Genomic DNA, 18750 nt, shown 5'->3' with positions numbered 1-18750 from the left:
CTTCAAAACAATTTTTACCCTCCGAGTTTGAAAGTTTCTCCCCCACAATAACCTAATGCCCGCTACACGTGTCCGTTTCGTTTATCTATTAATATCTAATTACTGGTCGCCCTCAGGACGTGCACTAATCCTCGTAGGTACTTTCATTGGAATCCAAACTATCATCAAGAGAAGTTCCATCATGTACCTATCTAGTTGACCCCGCATACTGAAAAACATACCTACCTAGTACCTACTTTTTAAATTGTCAAACACCTACCTGAATCTTGAACTCTACTATGAAGGAATAAGTTTGACTTTTTGACCGAGCGAAGCAAGGTCTCAGTCTACTTGAGTAAAATTGTATTTGTCCGTCCGTCTGTCAGAGCCATATAACTGCGAGGCATTACCTCTTTGGATTGCCACACTCATTCTTTGACCAAGGTAGCTGCCAACTCTCGGGTCCCCGGTTGACTCGATAACCCTTTTCGGAATTTCCTCAAAAAGAGCTCAAGCCCCCGGGCCCCACGGCCCCAGGGTCTTTTATTTTAATTTTTGTAATTTTAAGTTTACTTTGGTGCCAGTAGAAAAACGTGAACAAATCCAGATTAAAATATAAGTGTAGTTACCTCATTGGGGTAAAACTAATTTCTATTAATATAATGCTATAATTTGCAGACTAGGGTGTCACGTATGTTAACTTATTAGCCATTAGGGCTTCTGCATACGCCATCATGAGTTGAAAAAATTTTGCTAACAGGTTACACAACTTGCGTGCTTAGAGATAGTTAAAAATAGAGCCCGCTAAAAGCTTAATTTGGAACTATGCAAATGCGTTTTTGGCGTAGATGAAGAACGCGATTATGTACAAAAGGGTGCATAAATTAGCAAAAAGCAATAACTTGATGAAGACGAAAAAATTATCTTATCTACACGCGGATTTTTAATTAATTTTATATGCCGCATGATAGAGATTGAAATACTAGAATTTTGTTTTATATTTTTTGTTTTTATTATTGCAACTAGCGATAGCGAACGAATCACCATAATATTTAAAATATTATTTTTTATTTAAAATAAAAATTAATTCGTTAACACGATTTAATAGTAAATTAGATCTACTAATGTTTACTTACACTTGAAGAAGATTTCGAAATAAATGGCCTGGGAACTCAGGGTGCGATAATCAGAGACAAGTTGGTTCTAATTCTACCTGTTTATTTCGAAATTTTTCATATAGGTATATTTAAAAAACTGATTCAATTAGCTCCCTATAAATCCTACTAACGGCTTGGTATTCGTCAAAAGAAAGCAAAGCACTTATTAACGTTTTTGTTTCAGCCTATCGTCTACGAAGGACAAGACAAGAACCCAGAAATGTGCAGAGTTCTGCTAACGCACGAAGTTATGTGCAGGTAAAATAAAGCATTTCAATACTTTGAAAGTTCGCCAAAGTAAAAATTACATTTTTATATAATAATAAAGAAAAGTAGGTGGCCTGTAAGTTTTACTCACGTAAGTAGCTTACGTGTAAGGAATAGGCGTGTGCTTTAAATTTACTTGATTTTTTCCTCCCCGAATCTTTATTGTCCTGACATTAAATCGCAACCATTATTTTTTTATTTAGCTCATTTTTAATTGCATAAATTATTAATTAAAAATTGCAAAATAAGCGAGCGAAATTTACATTTGCGAAACGCATCACCATTGGTCGAAACGGAACGTGACGTCACGATTCACATTTTAAATTTTTTCGGCCTAACCGTATCCTATAGTAATAATGACCTGACAGGTGACTGACGTGAATCGTGACGTCATTCAAAGCCCACGTAAAATGGCGGCGTTTGAACAAATTTTGGCAATATTTTAAATATTTTTTTTTTAAAAATATAGCATTTCAAACAATATTTGTATTTTACTAGATATGTTATAACAATGTAAAAAGTCAATTATTGACAGCAAATGTTCTAAGGTGAATGTCCTTATAAAAGTAAATTTTGTCGTACGTTAATCATGTAAGCTACTTACGTGAGTAAAACTTACAGGTGTATCCGCGGCCTAACAGTATCTTATAAAGTAAAGTAATGCATGGGTAGGTAAGTGTTTATAACAGTATCACGTTTATTTAGAAACTTTGTCACACACTTTGTTAGCGTATGGCTCCACGACCGCGACAGACAGACAGACAGGTAGACAGACATACACACTTTCGCATTTATAATATTAGTATGGATTAGTATGGATGATGTATGTTCTATAGTTTATACAATCATAAGAGAACACAGTGGTTATTTTCAACTGAAACCCTAATCCCGACCGCAAGATAATTCCCCTATAACAATAATAAGGTGATAGCGTAATTTGCAGCCAATCTCTATAACAATGTCAAACAGAGTTGCTCGCAATGTCGCACGGTACAGGCCCGTTAACAAAGCGCTTCATTTGCGGCACGATATTTCAGACTCAATTCTGTCGGCATAATTACAAAACTCTAAGAACAACCGTCGCGCTCGCAAACGACAACAAGTGAACGTCCTTATTAATTTAACCATTTGTTTGGGGTGGTTTTTCCGCTCGTAACTGTAACGCGTCTCGCCACTACACGCGTGTGTGAGTTATTTTGACAACGGACCGTGTCTGTGTGAGCAATTAAAATTTTATTCTACCTTAGACGCAATGTCGTCCTCTCATTTGGTGCGATATGTGCGTCCCGTTCGCACGTCTTCAGGGGAGGAGTCTCGAGGGAGTCTGTCCTTTCAATGTCTTTGCCCTTTGCGTCAAGGAGCCACGATGCTTAGGGCGCGAGGAGCGAACGTCGTTCTCTTTACAGGAGATATTGTGGTTTCCACTTTCCTGTTTTGATTTTATTGCATGAATTCTAACTAGCCTGTGTATTAAGCTGAACGAACGGGAGATCGGGGGTTCAACCCTGGGCACGCACCTCTATCTAACTTTTCAGAGTTATGTGCGTTTTAAGAAATTAAATATCACTTGTTTTTACGGTAAAGGATCGTGAGGAAACATGCATACCTGAGAGTTGTCCATATTGTTCTCAAAGGTGTGTGAAATCTACCAAACCACACTGGGCCAACGTGGCAGACTATGGCCTAAGCCCTTCTCATTCTGAAAAGAATCGGCCGACGAAGGGTTGATGAGGATAATGAGAATTATTATTACTAAGTATTTCAATTTTTTTTCCGCAGTCGATGCTGTGATAAGAAGAGCTGTGGCAATAGAAATGAAACACCTTCAGATCCTGTTATTATAGACCGGTAAGTTTTATTGTCTACTTTTCTAAGAAATAAATCTTACCTAGCTTATCCACTCAAATCTCACCTCTAGGTTATGGACTGAAAAATAGTGGACAATATGAGAATTAAAAAAATAATGAATATAGAAAAAAATAGCTTGGTTAATCAAAACAAGGATTTAATCCTAGAACCACAGCAAAATTGAACAATACCTTTGTTTTCCCCAAAAATGCAACCCACAATAAATGATTGGCCATGGATGGTATTGCTAACGTCTCACGCTGTGCCATTCATAGGCTCGATAGAAGCTACGAAGCTAATCAGGCCCACAAAAATATAGAAATTTCAATAGAGCTCTATCCAAAGGTGAGGGGCAGAGATATGCTTTTATATCGCGTCCTTTTTTCGGGAATTCAATTGAGATAGGCGTCTCTCGAACATCCCTTGATATGTGAGATTTAGGGTTGTACCATTATAAAATTATAGTTGAGTGCGTATAAACTAGATAAAATAAAATCTGAAATGGTGTGTTTCTTGTTCATGTAGAATGTAGATATCGCGCGCACGCGACAGGCCGAGATGGCAATCAGGGTAGGTATGAGGCGGGGAACGCCCCGCACACCCGCACGTCACCCGCGCTATCCCGCACTAGGTTAGCGCGGGTGTGCGGGGCTTCTCCACCCCGATTGTCATCTCTATATAGGTGCCGTCCTATTCAGCAGCATCGAGCGTATTGTAAAAATGCATGAGTAGAGGTCACATTAGTGGCGATTTTTATGTGGCCTCGAAGAATTTCTTTGTCCTGTCTTGTGTAGGCGGTGACCAACTGTTTGAAGTATTTAGGCTGTGGTATCTATAGTAAATGGCGGTGCCAGACCGTGGCGTGTGGAACTCCCTACAAGAGCACTATGTCCAGTTGAGGACGTCTATTAGTTGATGATGATGCATGATGGTCATATGATTAACTCATCTATGAATCTATCTTAGATTATTTATACATACAGACATCGATATTTAAAAAAAAATTACGAGACTATTCACCGCGAATAATAAATAGCCTCATCTGGTGCGAATGGCTGACTCATTTTTTGCGCGGCGGATTAGCCTGGCTGTCCAGTGCGTAAATGCAGCCAGTATTCTTGGCACCATTCTACGCGGGCATGATTTGTATAGTAATTAGATAAGGCTAGCTTTAAGTTTTATTGTATAATATTTTCAATATAACAGACAAAAAAAGGGTGAGCAGAGGTTATTGGTGAGCACTATCTAAGAGTGATAGATAGTGAAGAATGCTTTTATTTGGCGTCCTTTTTCGGGAATCCAATTCAATATGTAGTCGTCTTCTCTATCGAACATCGCTAGATATTTGAGATTTAAGGTTGGAGACTTTTTGTACATCCTATATCGAATGTAAAAAGAATTATATAAAATAGTATACAGTACACGGCAGAAAATAATGTACATCGACCTTTAGAAGGAGATAGCGGATTTGTAGAGCCTTGTCTCTGTCGTTGAGACCGACAAAACGTCATAAACGCTCTACGAAGTCGAAATGTCATTCTAAAGGCCGATGTACATAATTTTCTGCCGCGTACTGTACAGTGTACATACTCTTTGCTAGCTACTTCGCCGGTGTAGAATTTTTGTCTTAGTTTATTCTGTTTTTCCGTGGAATTATAAAAATTGAATTTATTTCCTAAATATTTATAATACCACAAAATTTTTTGGGGTTTACCTCCAAAATTTTAGTAGCCTATTAGACATATTCAGAATGCAAGTTTTCTCTGTACAGAATTTCGTCAAGATCGGATCAGCGGTAAATTATAAAACTTCTATAGGCGCACTGGGATTTTGGAATGGTTCAAGGTCGTGTCACCAATATACTAATTTTATTAATTTTTAAAATATATTCCTTAATGCAATCTATAAATATCCAATTTTTAGTAGAAGTATCAGATATTATGCTTTTGGCAGTCGGAGTACCTCCTACAGCTCCTAGTTTTATATTACGTTTGTCGGCAGTTCCCACTGCAATTTTTTTTTAAATTTAAGTTTGAATTTTATTTGCCAATAATTATTATGATTAGGTAATATTCTACATAATATGTAGTTAAATATAAGCTTTGAATCAAGTTTTATATTGAAAAAAGCGAGAGAAAAGGATAGGTACAACCAAAAAAGGGGTGAGCTACAAAAACGTATCTATTTTCCAAACACGAAGCCCGTTGAAAACCCTACCAATTCCATTGGTTGGTTTAGTAATTCGTTCGATTCAAATTTTTTGTACTTTTGGAAATAAAAAAAATTCAATGACGGCCTTTGTGCGCAAACTTTCCTTCGCTTTTCGACCGGCACGGAAGTTGATCCGGAAAATTTGCAACCTCGAATATACTTGCGATATATCGTTTGATGTGTCCAAATTAAACTTCGCCGTGTGAGTTATTCATAATTAGGTGGGCTTCACAAACTCTACATTGGATTTGCTTTATGAATATTAATAGCTTATTATTTTTTATCCCAGAATCGATTGAAAATTGTCGTTAGAAATAACGCGATTGTAAATTATGTCAACACAAATGTTCAGTAATTTTTGGTTTATTATAACTATTTGCTGAACAGATTTCAATAATAATATTGATAAGTAAAGTGTCTACTAGAATTATTAAACCTGAAGAAGTTAACTCTGGCAAGTTACTTGCACTGTGTAAACGCAGCATGTCAAAATATATTTGCAAGTTTTGGATAAGTACTAAAACTTACAGAAATTGACAAACTGCCTTGACAAAGTGCAGATGATTTGCTAGAGCTGACTTCTGCAAGTTTTATTGCTAGTAGTGTCTACTATTATATTATGTCTATATAATATTATTATTATGTATCGCTATATTCTTTTCATTCTATATTGCATTTCAAATAGAAGGTGCTATGATATTTTGAGTTATAATGTTGCTGGAACTGGAACTGAAAACAGCCTGTACTCTCTCAAAAGTCGCGAAAGTTGCTAATCAGATTGCATTCAAGTCACGATGGCTATGCGTCCGTCGTGGAGCATGCTTATTAGTATTAGCTGGTATATCGAGAGTGTACTAAATTGGATTTTAATGCGTTAACCTCACAAATCGGGGTTCACGGCCCTCAAATTGTTACATAGGTACCTACGTACATATGACATGATCGGTGTAAGTCGTGGAACATTAATCCATCAGGCGCCCGCCTCGCCTCGCCCATGCGACGTACACTCGCGAACTAATGCGATAATTGAAATTGTGCAATTGCGTGCAAAACGCCGCCACCGAATTCATTACACCACTTTCGCACTCGTGTGTACCCGCCTTTTTGTAGTGACTAGTGCCCGAAATGATAGCCTTTGTTGATGGTTTAATTATTTTACGTGCGTCATAATGGTTTATTTGGGGAATGGACAATGGACATGTTTCTGTTGATTTAAATTTTAACTTCAATATTTGGCTTTCTATTTATTTCATAACTGGATGGGTTTTTACAACTGCTATATTTTTAAGTTTGAGCTTTCTGATCAATCTAAATTAGTTCCTTTCTATAATATTAATCGCAGAAAAGCTTCTGTCTATCTGTATTCAACATATTATTATTATCGATCTTTATTTTTAACCATTGTTATTAGGATATCTATCTATTGTCCTGAGATAACTAGTGCTGGGACGTCCGCACTTGCCAGTGCAATCTGATTCAGCGCTACCATTCATAAAAAAGCGATGTGTCCACTAGCAATAAAACTTGGAGAATTCAGCTCTGGCAAGTCACTTGCAATGTGTAAACAAGTCTTGGAGAAATCTAAATATATAAATAGAAAAGCTGACTGTCTGATCTATCAACGCACAGCTCAAATACTAGATAGATCGGGCTGAAATTTGACATGGAGATAGCTGTGATGATAGACATCCGAAAAAAAGGATTTTTCAAAATTCAATTCCTAAGGGGGTAAAATAGGGATTTGAAATTTCTGTAGTCCACGCTGATGAATTCGCGAGTATAAGGTAGTTGCAAATAATTTCATACAGTATTAGACTGCTTTGAGGTATGAGTAGAGTAGTTTAAAATCTTCAGGAAATTCACTTGCTTCGAAATATGTTTACATAGTGCAAAGTTACTTGCCAGAGTTTACTTCTGTAAGTTTTATTGCTAGTGGACACATCGCTTAAGACTTAAAAGTCCGATTAGCTATTCATAAACGTTATTTGAGGTTGAAAGGCACAACGTCGAAACGTAGCCGAAAGAGGATTTGAGTATCGATAACCGGACGAATAACTGACGTAACCGTAAAAGCAGGCAACAATCCTGAACCCTTCTAATCAGCAGCAATAAAAGATCTATGTCCAGACAGTGCAAGTGACTTGCCAGAGATGACTTTTGTAATTTTTATTACTTGTGGACACGTCGCTTAAGACTAAAAAGTCCGATAAACCATTCCTAAACGGTATTTGACGTTGAAAGGCACAACGTAGAAACGTAACCGAAAGAGGATTTGAGTATCGATAACCGGGTGGATAACTGACGTAACGGTAAAAGCAGGCAACAATCCTGAACCCTTCGAATCAGCAGCAATTTGTTAAGTGGATTTTTGCCCGAGACACGATCGCGGCTCGTTGCGCTCCTGTACACAATTTCATTATCTCTGCCCGCCATCCCGCGGCCCGCCTGCCCGCCTGCCCGCGCCCGGCTCTACTATTAACTTATGCGATGCTGTTATTCAGCTATGGAAATTTTTTCTGAGCGGATTTTCCGCTTTAAACAAAAACACTATTGAAAACCGCGTTTGTTTCATTCCAAGTTTCGTGATATGCCAACGGCAACAACTTGAGATCTAAAAGTATTGGTAACTACTTTATTGTAAGCTAGATTATACCCGCGATTTCGTCTGCGTAAGTTTCAGTTTGAAAATTATAACTGTACCAAAAAGACGATATAGGCCGCGACTTCTAAAGTTTAGATTTAGATTTTATCCTCTGCAAATTCTTTAATTTTCCGAGACAAAAAGTACCCTATGACTTTGCTGGAAATGCAAGCTACATTTTTGTACCAAATTTGTCAAAATTAGACAGACACACTTTCAAATTTATAATATTAGTATGGATACGAACAGGATATTGTTGCTAATTTTGTTGTACACATTCTCTATTCTGAACTAAATTGACAGGTCTAAATATATTGCTCTCCCTTTCATAATGCTCTGTGCCGAATATAATAATTACTAGCACTAAATTTAGACCTGACAGTTTAGTTTATAGTTTGTGTTTAACATAATTAGTCAGATTAAATTCTATGGATGCTATAACATAATATTTACGGACTCTGTACTTATTTATCAGATTTTTCCATCCAACAAAATTTTGACATGAAAATATTTTCTGCCAAGTGGATCAGTGGGATTCAATCATTTCGGTAGAGAAACTTAGTGTAGGAGATATCAACATACTCGCACCTTTTTCAATTCAGAACACAGTAACTGTGACATGAAAATAAATAACATTACGAAGTGGCAATATGAAAGTCACGATTCTAAAGAAATCTTTTTTTTCTCTAGGAGTCCCTTAAAATTGAACCAATGTGTAGGGGTACAATAAAATTACAGTACAATATCGATAGGGTGCAGGTAGGTAGTTTAGACGATGGACTTTCGAAATCAATTCCAACCCATGCGATCTGTCCCTTCTACGCAATCACTTAAGGATTTTATGAAGCGTAATGATTAAGATGTTTTGTCGTGCTTGAATTTAAAACGATAGTTGACCGAGGGGGGCTGGTAGCGATGAAAAACATATTGTGACTGGAATAGCTATTAACGGATTAAAATAGTACGATTAAAAAGCTGTTTGGTTATTGTAAAAGGGACAGATTAATTGATTATACATGGGCCCTAAGCCCATACATTTAGTATCTATCGATAAAAATAATGAAGTAGATATCAATCATGCTAAGTTACTACTGTATTACTATCTATATTAATATCAACTTAATCTATTTGATTCGTAGAGGTTACTGATTTTAAGCATTTGGAACTAAATTAGTACATATTATAAGAAGGGTTATTTCAAACAAAAATCGTACATCAAGCAATAAAGAGTTGCATTCTGCAAAAAAATTTGTTCGAAATGACCGTCTAGTGCATAGTAGTTTACTTACCAAGGTACTACTATTGATGTTGGATTTAGCTGTCAGTGTAAAGTGAGATTTTGTTGAAATTATTTACACATTGATTGTTGCATTGATTGTACAAATAATTTGTTTTTGGTTGCAGTTGTGACGGTAACTTGAATTTTAGTATGTTTTGTTAACTGATTTTAAGACTATTACAGATATATTCCAGGAAAAATAACGACTTCAAAGACTATCGATGAACTATGACGATTGAATATCTTATACATTCAAAAATTATTAAAATAAAAAAAGGATAGAAGCTACATATATATCTGAAAGAAACGAGGGTAAAGTGTGGGCTTAGTCGACATATGGCCTACATCTATATTACAATGGGATCTTTACACCCTATTTCGGATGCGACAAAATCGATTCACAATTCGATGTGACCCTCTCATGCTTGTTACTGGGAAATAATATTATATTGACATCATTAACTATCCAATACTATAAAAAATATAATAGTAGTGCAGTTGTATCTTATTGTTACAAGTATGTAGCTATAATCGTCTAAGATTAGATGTAAAAATGATCAACAAGCTATTTACAGTATGAAATCGCTAAAATACGTAAGAGGCGCACTATTTTAAGCCAGCTAAGAAAACTAAACTAAAGTATATTGACTCTACGTTACAGACAGACTCTCACTAGTTCTATAACGTTTTGCAAAAATTTCTTATCTCAGTTTAAAATTTTAATGTCCTTAAAGGAGACCACAATGAAAAATCTATTTGGCAGCGAAAATTCTAATTTTACATTAGGGAAATGTAACGTTCTAAAACCTCGGTTTCCCCGCTTGCAGTTTTCCGGTAATTTTCGGTCCTGTGAACAGTGGTGGGAGCGAATCACGGCTATTATATTATCTCATTAGATACGCCGCCTCGCCGTGCGCCTCTCTTTTCTTTTCGCCAAATACATTTGTTTCTGAGCGGCTGATTTCTCTATTAGGGTTTGATACCTACTTTGTTTATGAATCGAAGGAAGTTTTAGTTGCCATTTTCAAAGTTTTAAAAATGATTTAACACAGTTTAGTAACTGTGTTAAATCATTTTTTAAAGCTTGTTGATAATGAAGGTGAGTGTACTATTTAAATTGTAAATAATATCATACATGCGAAAATGTATTTGTTTGTTGATTTGTCCTTCAATCGCGCTGTAACGGAGCAACAAATCGATGTGTTGTATCGTGAATATACAAGACCTGGAGAGTGATAGAGCCTATACTTTTATCCTCGGAAATCAAAAGTTTACACAAAAACCACGCGGACGAAGTTGCGGGTAACAACTGAATATTTTAATTAATGAATTAAGTTCAAATTCCAGTTTGTGCACTGTATCGGAAAAGAAACAGGCTTTAACTTTTTCTACGAAATATTTCCATCCAATTTAAGCCATTGGCAGAATCGCGAAATATATTAGTTATATTATGAACATTGTTTTATAATCTGTACCAACTAGGTACTGGTATAGTAAGAGGTATACTATATCTGCAAAAAAACATTTATTTTGTTATTCAGTGTAAAACATAGGTACTAACTGCAAGTTACATAGGTAAGTTGTTAACATGAACAGTAAATTTATATTACAAATAGTTCGCAAACAAAAGTTCGTTCGAGCGCGACCTGAACAGGTTCGCCGTTCCGCTGCTAAAGTTTCGATAACTTCATAAGTCTTTATTAATAGGTTTTGCTCTCACTTTGTAAGTGAGAATTGGTGGGAATATTTTAAAGCGTTTTTTGATTTTGTAAATTATTATGTACATAGATATTTATAAGATTATTAATAATTTACATTTAATAACGTAAAGCTAATTCCAATTACTAACTGATAAATATGAATTATATTTATGATCCATGATGAAACACGCATAAAAAGTTTGTTATTTTATTCAAAAACATTAAGGCAAATCAGCATTCAAAATAAGGCACAGCAAAAAAAAAATCGACACACTTTCAGCGTAATGTAAACCAAAAAGAAAACTGGTCCCAAAAGTGCACCCTAGGGAGGTCCTCGCCTCGCTACGGCCCGATACAGACACGACGACTGGTGATTAGGCTGCTTATCCAAAAGATAGCGGTAGAAACTGTACAAGACTTAACAACTAGGACCGCTTTCTTATTCCCTCCGACCAAGCATTTTCTTAACGTGGACTTTATCTAACGCCTCTGTTCTCTTTAAAATTTCTACGTAATGTTAGCGACTAAGTTTCGAATTTTATGAAATTATATGCCATCTACGTTTTCTCTTCAGAGTTTTCTCCGTACTTACTTAACAGACCATTATATTATTTTTAGTAGTAATCTGAAAAAGTGGAATAAATTGTATTTTATACGACATTTGTGTGCGTGAAATCTTTGTCTTATTCAAAACTAACTGATGCCCGCGACTTTGTACGCATGGATTTAGGGTTTTAAAAATCCTGTGGGAACTCTTAAATTTTCTTTCTCTTTAAAAAGTAGCCTATGTCCTTTCCCGGGTTGCAAGCTACCTCTGTACCAAATTTCGTCAAAATCGGTTGAACGATTGAGCCGCAAAAAGCTAGAAGACAGACACACTTTCGCATTTATAATATTAGTATGGATTAGTATGGATTTTATGAAAAAAAGGAAAAGTATTTGAGCGAATTTCAGTTATCCAAGCAAATAAATTAGTCAATACACTAATGAGACGTCTCATTTCTGATTTATATCAGCATACTCAAAGTACCCTCTGATTTTTCTACACGATAACTCCGGGTGACGATCGTAAATTGAAATATGATATAGTCGAAGTAATAAGCCCCGGTAATCGTATCGACCCTTCGCGTTCGCTAAAGTAGCTACCTAACTGCGAAACGCCATGTTAATTTATTAGTATTTTTTTCCTCAGTAGACCTAACTTTTACTACCTATGCATTACGGTATAGTAATGTATTACTTACGCATTTTCTTTAAAATCTACAAGCGACTTAAAAAAATCGGTCCAGTGCAGTGCAATTAAGCTGTGATAGCCTAGTCGGTAGGACGTCCGCCTTCTGATCGGAGGTCGGGGGTTCAATCCCGGGCACGCACCTCTAACTTTTCGGAGTTATATGCGTTTTAAATAATTAAATATCACTTGCTTTAACGGTGAAGGAAAACATCGTGAGGAAACCTGCATGCCTGAGAGTTCTCAAAGGTGTGTGAAGTCTACCAATCCGCACATGGCCAGCGTGGTAGACTATGGCCAAAACCCTTCTCACTCTGAGAGGAGACCCGTGCTCTGTAGTGAGCCGGTGATGGGTTGATCATGATGATGATGAAGCAGTGCAAGTCTCGGAAACACGAAGAGTGTCGTACCATCGAACAAGAAATAATACTTTTTAATTTGTTCAATTTTCATGACGGTTACTTTGAAATATTTGTTGTTACAGCGACAATAACAATACATATACTGTGAAAATTTAACCTTCCTACGTGTTACGGTTCACGAGATACATCCCGCTGACAGACAGACGGACGGACGGACGGGCACCTACCTACGGACGGACTAAGTACCTAATAAAAATAGGGTGCCAGATACCAAACCCTAAAAGCTAACTTCGGCCCGTGGCCTCGCTCCAGTGTAAGTTTGTTGTAAGTTTGTAAAAAATCAGACCTTACCATCCTGGGCTACATTATAAAGGCATAGACAAACAGAAGTCTACGTAGAAATTGTCTCTGCACAATTTCAGCTTTCTAGAACCAAGGATTTGGGCTGGACGTTGATGAGTCAGTGAGGGAGTGATTCAGGACTTTTGTGTTTATTTTATGAAAAAAAAAACTTTATCTAAGTTAACTAGCTGATGCCCGCGACTTCGTCCGCGTGGATTTACATTTTTCAAAATCCCGCGGGAATTTTCCGGGATAAAAAGTAGCCTATGTGTTAATCTATCTTCATTCCAAATTTCAGCCAAATCCGTCCAGTAGTTTTTGCGTGAAGGAGTAACAAACATACACACACACACACACATACAAACTTTTGCCTTTATAATATTAAAGTCGGATGTTTCTTTACGCTGGAATACAGTTCAATATAATATTTTAAGCTACCTACGTCCTACATCTTATCCATTTACTCGTTTTATTAATGGTCTTTTCATATTTGCTTATATTTTACACTTATGCACTTCACTTAATAAGTAGAACTGTTCAAACTTTATAACCCGCTCGATTCTTAAATCTACTTTTATCCTAAACCATGTACAAGTCTTCTATCTCAATTTCCGAGCTCATTTCGGATTCCAATACGTGATTCGTCGGTTCGGAAATTATTCGGTGAAAATTCACCATCTCGTTAGAGTGAGTCGGTCGGGGCGAGCCAACCGCTTGATAAATCGTGTGGAATAATAATGATGAATTGCAACTAGCCTTACTGCTGGCCTTGCTGCTAATCTATGTATACCCACATTTTAAAAATCTGATTTCTTTTTTTTTTTGGTGCAATTGGGATGATGCCTATGTCAAAAATAAATTCTTTCTTACGAATTATTAAATAGAATATCTAATATTCCACTTCCGCTATTATTTTTAAGTTTGCTAACCATTTTAATGTTATTGATGTCACATCTATGTTTTTCATACAACCTCCCTTACTAAGCCAGCGTTTTGACGTTTGATCTGTTTGATGAAAAGTTGCTGATTTAACTAGTACCTATAGGCATCATGTAGGTATAAAATATATGAAATAATCAAATATAGGTATTTCATTTTATCTGTATTATATACTAAAAACCGTCTTATGATACCCGTGACCGCGTCCGCGTCCTCGCTGATTAAGGTTTATAATAATTTATAAGAAATCTTTGATTTTCCGAAATAAAAAGTAATTCGTCTCCAGGATGCTAGCTATCTCCGTGCAAATTTTTATTCAAAATCTGTTTTTTTTTCAAGTGGCGTGTGCAAAACAGTTTCCCTTTAGTTAAAAATAAATACATCTTGAGTTTCACTATCTTGTTATACCTTATACCTACCTTATGCAAATACGGTTAGAACGAGTCAACCGCTTAATAAATCGTCGGGAATAGTAATGATGGATTTGCATCTACCTAATCAGAACTTTTCGAATATAAATTCATCATCACTATCATGATCAACCCATCGACGGCTCACTAAAGAGCACGGCGGGTCTCCTCTCAGAATGAAAAGGAATTTGGCCATAGTCTACCACATTGACAGACTTCGCACATCTTCGAGAACATTATGAAGAACTCCCAGGTGTGCAGGTTTCCTCACGATATTTTCCTTCACCGTTAAAGCAAGTGATATTTAATTACTTAAAATGCACAAAATTCCGAAAAGTTAGACGTGCGTGCCTGGGATCGAACCCCCAAGCTGCGAAGAGGAGGTGGACGTCTTAACCACTAGGCTATCACGGCTTCTTATAAATTATTATTATTTATTTACATTTAATTGAGGTATTTGACTACCTACATCAAAAATAAATTATTTCTCAGTGATTACTAGGGTCTTCCGAAATACGTAAAATCCACGCCCTTTGTTAGTTTAAAGGTTCGTCCGCACCTGAGCGGCGCGGCGCGGCGCTTCAGTCCGACTGCAGAACGCTTCACCTCAGGCCGCTCGACGGTGCCTACCGCACTACAACTTCAGTACGCGGCACCTCGCGTCACTTGCGCGTCACTTTTATACCCGTTCGCGTACGAGCGCGAAGCGCCGCGCCGCGCCGCTGGGTATGTCGCACTAGCGTCACTGCACTGCGCGTCGCTTCGCTGCGCTTCAAAATATTCTCTCCAGCCGTGCCGCGCGGCAACGCGCGGTGAAGCGCTGTGCAGCGCCGCTCTAGTGCGATATGCGCCATACAAAATGATAGAAATGATATTTTGAAGCTCTGTGCCGCGACGTGCAGCTCGCTGAAGCGCCGCGCAGCGCCGCTCAGGTGCGGACGAACCTTTAAGTGTAATTACCATTTTAAATTATCGATTAAACTAAAAAAGTACGTCATTACACATCGTGACGTCACATTCCAGTATACCATAGAATATCGCATACTAAGTGCGTGTTTTGACGTTTGATAAAAAGTTACTGATTTGACTATTTGTCAAATACCGTATTGTTTATTTCAGGAAATACACCCAGTTGACTCTGTATAACTCTCTCTCTCTTTACTGCCTCCCAGTTGACTACGACCCCTGCGACGTCTGTACCCGTAGTACAAGATTTTACGTCTCACCAAACGAAACCAAATTCGAGAGTCGAAATACTTCCGCGTTACAGTAAACTGGATCTTAAATGCCTTGTTTTAAAGCTCACGTTTGTCTACACTTCTACAGCCAGCGCTCCAAGCGGAAACATTGCAAAATTAAAATCAGTGGCATTGAATATTTGACTTCAATTCAAGGCTGTTTCGGTCCATTTTACTGTAACGCGGAAGTATTTCGACTCTCGAATTTGGTTTCGTTTGGTGAGACGTAAAATCTTGTACTACGGGTATTGTATGCTGCATGTTGCACCATACTGATTAGTCTGTTTCAGTGGATTAAAGCAAATTAATTATATTAAGTTATTGGTTCCTTGTATGTTCCGCAAAGTAACGCCTGCAAGTAAATATAACATCATATAAGCCTATTATTATTCGTAGAAAATGAAATGAATAGTCAAAAGTTTAAACTCCAAAACTCATCGACCTTTTTCTTTATTAATAAAAAAATAGAGTCCCTCGACTTAGGAATGATTTTTAATTTAATTCCAATTTTATTATTAGTCAAAAGTTTTAATTTCAAAATTCATCGATCTTTTGCTTTATTAATAAAAAATAGAGCCCCTCGACTTAGGAATGATTTTTAATTTAATTCCAATTTTATTATTACTTCAAATTAGCGACAAATCTATTAAGAAGTCTCGGGCCCATTTAATTAGTGGCGAGGTTTTATCGCTCGCTCTCTTTGCTGCCATTCGCGGGGAAAATCAACTGCCATATTTGCGGGCTTTTATAATATTCTGCGTAATAATTAATAACCAGTATTTTTATTAGGTATTTTTTTACCGACTGTGACCCGCACTGGCTTTCCTCGGTCAATTCTCGCTTTAGTCATAAAACTCATTAAGTGAAAATATAAAACTTCTTTAACTTTATCCCGGGGGATTTTCAATCATTCATTTTGGCTGGGTGTCGAAAAACCAGTGTAACGCCCAGTTTCTCAATCAGAGTCTCAATAGATGACGTGAAAAAATTATCACAATTCACATCATCTTTTAAAAGTCTGATTGGTCAACTGAACACATCATCTCTCCGCTCCGCTTATGTAAAAACCGGGCCTTATTCTGGTTATAATTATTATACTTATAATAATAATTATAAGTATAATAATTAAAAAAACTTGCTTCTCTACTGTCTTCTTCCTACACTTTCATACATTTTTTTGTGAAGAACCCTAAAAGAGTCACTCAAGTTCAATTAAAACGAGTGCCATATTCAATTAGTTATCAGATTTGACTGTAATTTGACTTTTTATTTGATTAATGACTCTTCAATTTCACATCGTACTTAATTGCTGGCTCCAGATATAAATATCACTGTTTTAATATCCATTAAGTAAATGATTGTATTGATTTATGGTTTTTTAATCTCTGGTAATGATGTTTTGTTTTATTATTTATGTTTTAAAATAAGTAAAATTAGAGTCGTATATGGGTAAAGATTTCTATGGGGTTAAGTTTTGAATCATCATCATGATAATGATGATTAAAATAATTAGTACCTACATGGGTAAAAGATTTTAGATATTACAGATCAGTAGGTAACTAGGTATTATAAATGCGAAAGTGTGTTTGTTTGTTGGTTTATTGGTTTGTTGGTTGTCCTTCAATTACGTTGCAACGGATTGACGTAATTTTTTGCATGGGTATAGATTTTCACCTGGAGAGTCACATAGGCTACTTTTTATCCCGGAAAATCAAAGAGTTCCCACGGGATTTTAAAAACCTAATTCCACGCGGACGAAGTCGCGGGCATCAGCTAATATTCTTATAATGGTTACCGATTCAGACAGACAGTTCCCTCCCCGATTGCCATCTCGACTTGTCGCGTACTATAGTCCGATACAGTAAGAAACGGACTTGTACGTGAATTATTTTTTATTTGTATAAAACGAATAAAAAATAAGTTATGCAGATTTACGACTAGCTAGGTGTATTATACCGAAGGATCTGAGAGCTTACACCATTCCACCCCCTCGCCGATTTTCGAAAATTCCTTTCGAGCTAAGCTGGGGTGGATTAGCTGGTCTAGTATAATCAGTACGGTAGTACCCTTATTATAAATGCGAAAGTGTGTTTGTTAGTTGGTTTATTGGTTTGTTGGTTTGTCCTTCATTCATGTCGCAACGGTGCAACAGATTGACGTGATTTTTTGCATGGTTATAGATAAAGACCTGGAAAGTGATATAGGCTAATTTTTATCCCGGAAAATCAAAGAGTTCCCACGGGATTTTTAAAAACCTAATTCCACGCGGACGAAGTCGCGGGCATAAGCTATATTATACCGAAGGGTGTGAGAGCTTACACCATTCCACCCCCTAGCCGATTTTCGAAAATTCCTTTAGAGCTAAGCTGGGGTGTGTATAATACTTAAAGTCTAGGACATGTTGATAGCAAAATGCAAGTTACAAATCAAGCAAAATCAATTCCAATATGACGTGCATACTGTATAGCCAGTGTAAGTAGCACTTAGGTGCACATACGAGCTGTTAGTTCTCCTTTGAGGCACGAGCAAGACGTCAGCGTTTAGCGTGTATTAATTATTAAGGAGCCTCCTTCCTTTGCTCTTTGACGGCGACCGAACAACAATATGGGAAGTCTGGATTGCCTGAACCTCTCATAACTGTATTTGTTTACATGCTTGAGTGTATCTCTACGTTTTACCTAGTTTTGATATTTTCAAACTAGGTGATAAGGTGACAAATCATTGGTGTAATGTTTATTTTTAACAGTGCGCGACGAAAGTCCCGTTTAAAGTCCATGATTTTCCATTCCATAACTCCACCAACATTAAAATAAAAAAATAAAAAACTTTTTTTATTGAAATAAACTTTTACAAGTACTTCCGCATTCTACGTGGGCGTGATTAGTACAATAATTAAGGGTAATTAACGTCAATTTTATAATATTATGTTTATTAATTTTTTCGTGAACACATTTTAGTTTTTTTTGTGCCTAACCACAAATTCACGGTTTTCGGATTTTTTTGCTTTACTTGGCTCAACTTGGCTAGAAGACATACTTACCTGCCCATGATTCTAGGTGAACGGTTAGTACCCTATAGGTTTTCTTAATAGACACGACGGACGGACAGACAGACAGACAACGAAGTATTCCTATCAGGGTTCCTAT

General features: G+C 36.8%; 1 protein-coding gene across 9 annotated transcripts in view; it reads left to right on the top strand.

Annotated features, from left to right (window-relative positions):
• The window catches only part of kn (EBF transcription factor knot), an 81639-nt gene that overhangs the window by 31366 nt on the left and 31523 nt on the right, over nt 1-18750 (top strand). For all 9 annotated transcript variants that reach the window (XM_069501828.1, XM_069501827.1, XM_069501826.1 and 6 more), the window contains exons 6-7: nt 1321-1394; nt 3183-3251. In XM_069501828.1, coding sequence (XP_069357929.1) covers nt 1321-1394; nt 3183-3251 — 143 coding nt within the window. The remainder of the gene's footprint in view (nt 1-1320; nt 1395-3182; nt 3252-18750) is intronic.

The sequence above is a fragment of the Maniola hyperantus genome, chromosome 11 (genome assembly GCF_902806685.2).
Source record: "Maniola hyperantus chromosome 11, iAphHyp1.2, whole genome shotgun sequence".
Taxonomy (NCBI): Eukaryota; Metazoa; Arthropoda; class Insecta; order Lepidoptera; family Nymphalidae; genus Maniola; species Maniola hyperantus.
Note: the sequence above shows the minus strand (reverse complement) of the source record. Positions and strands in the feature narration are given on the sequence as shown.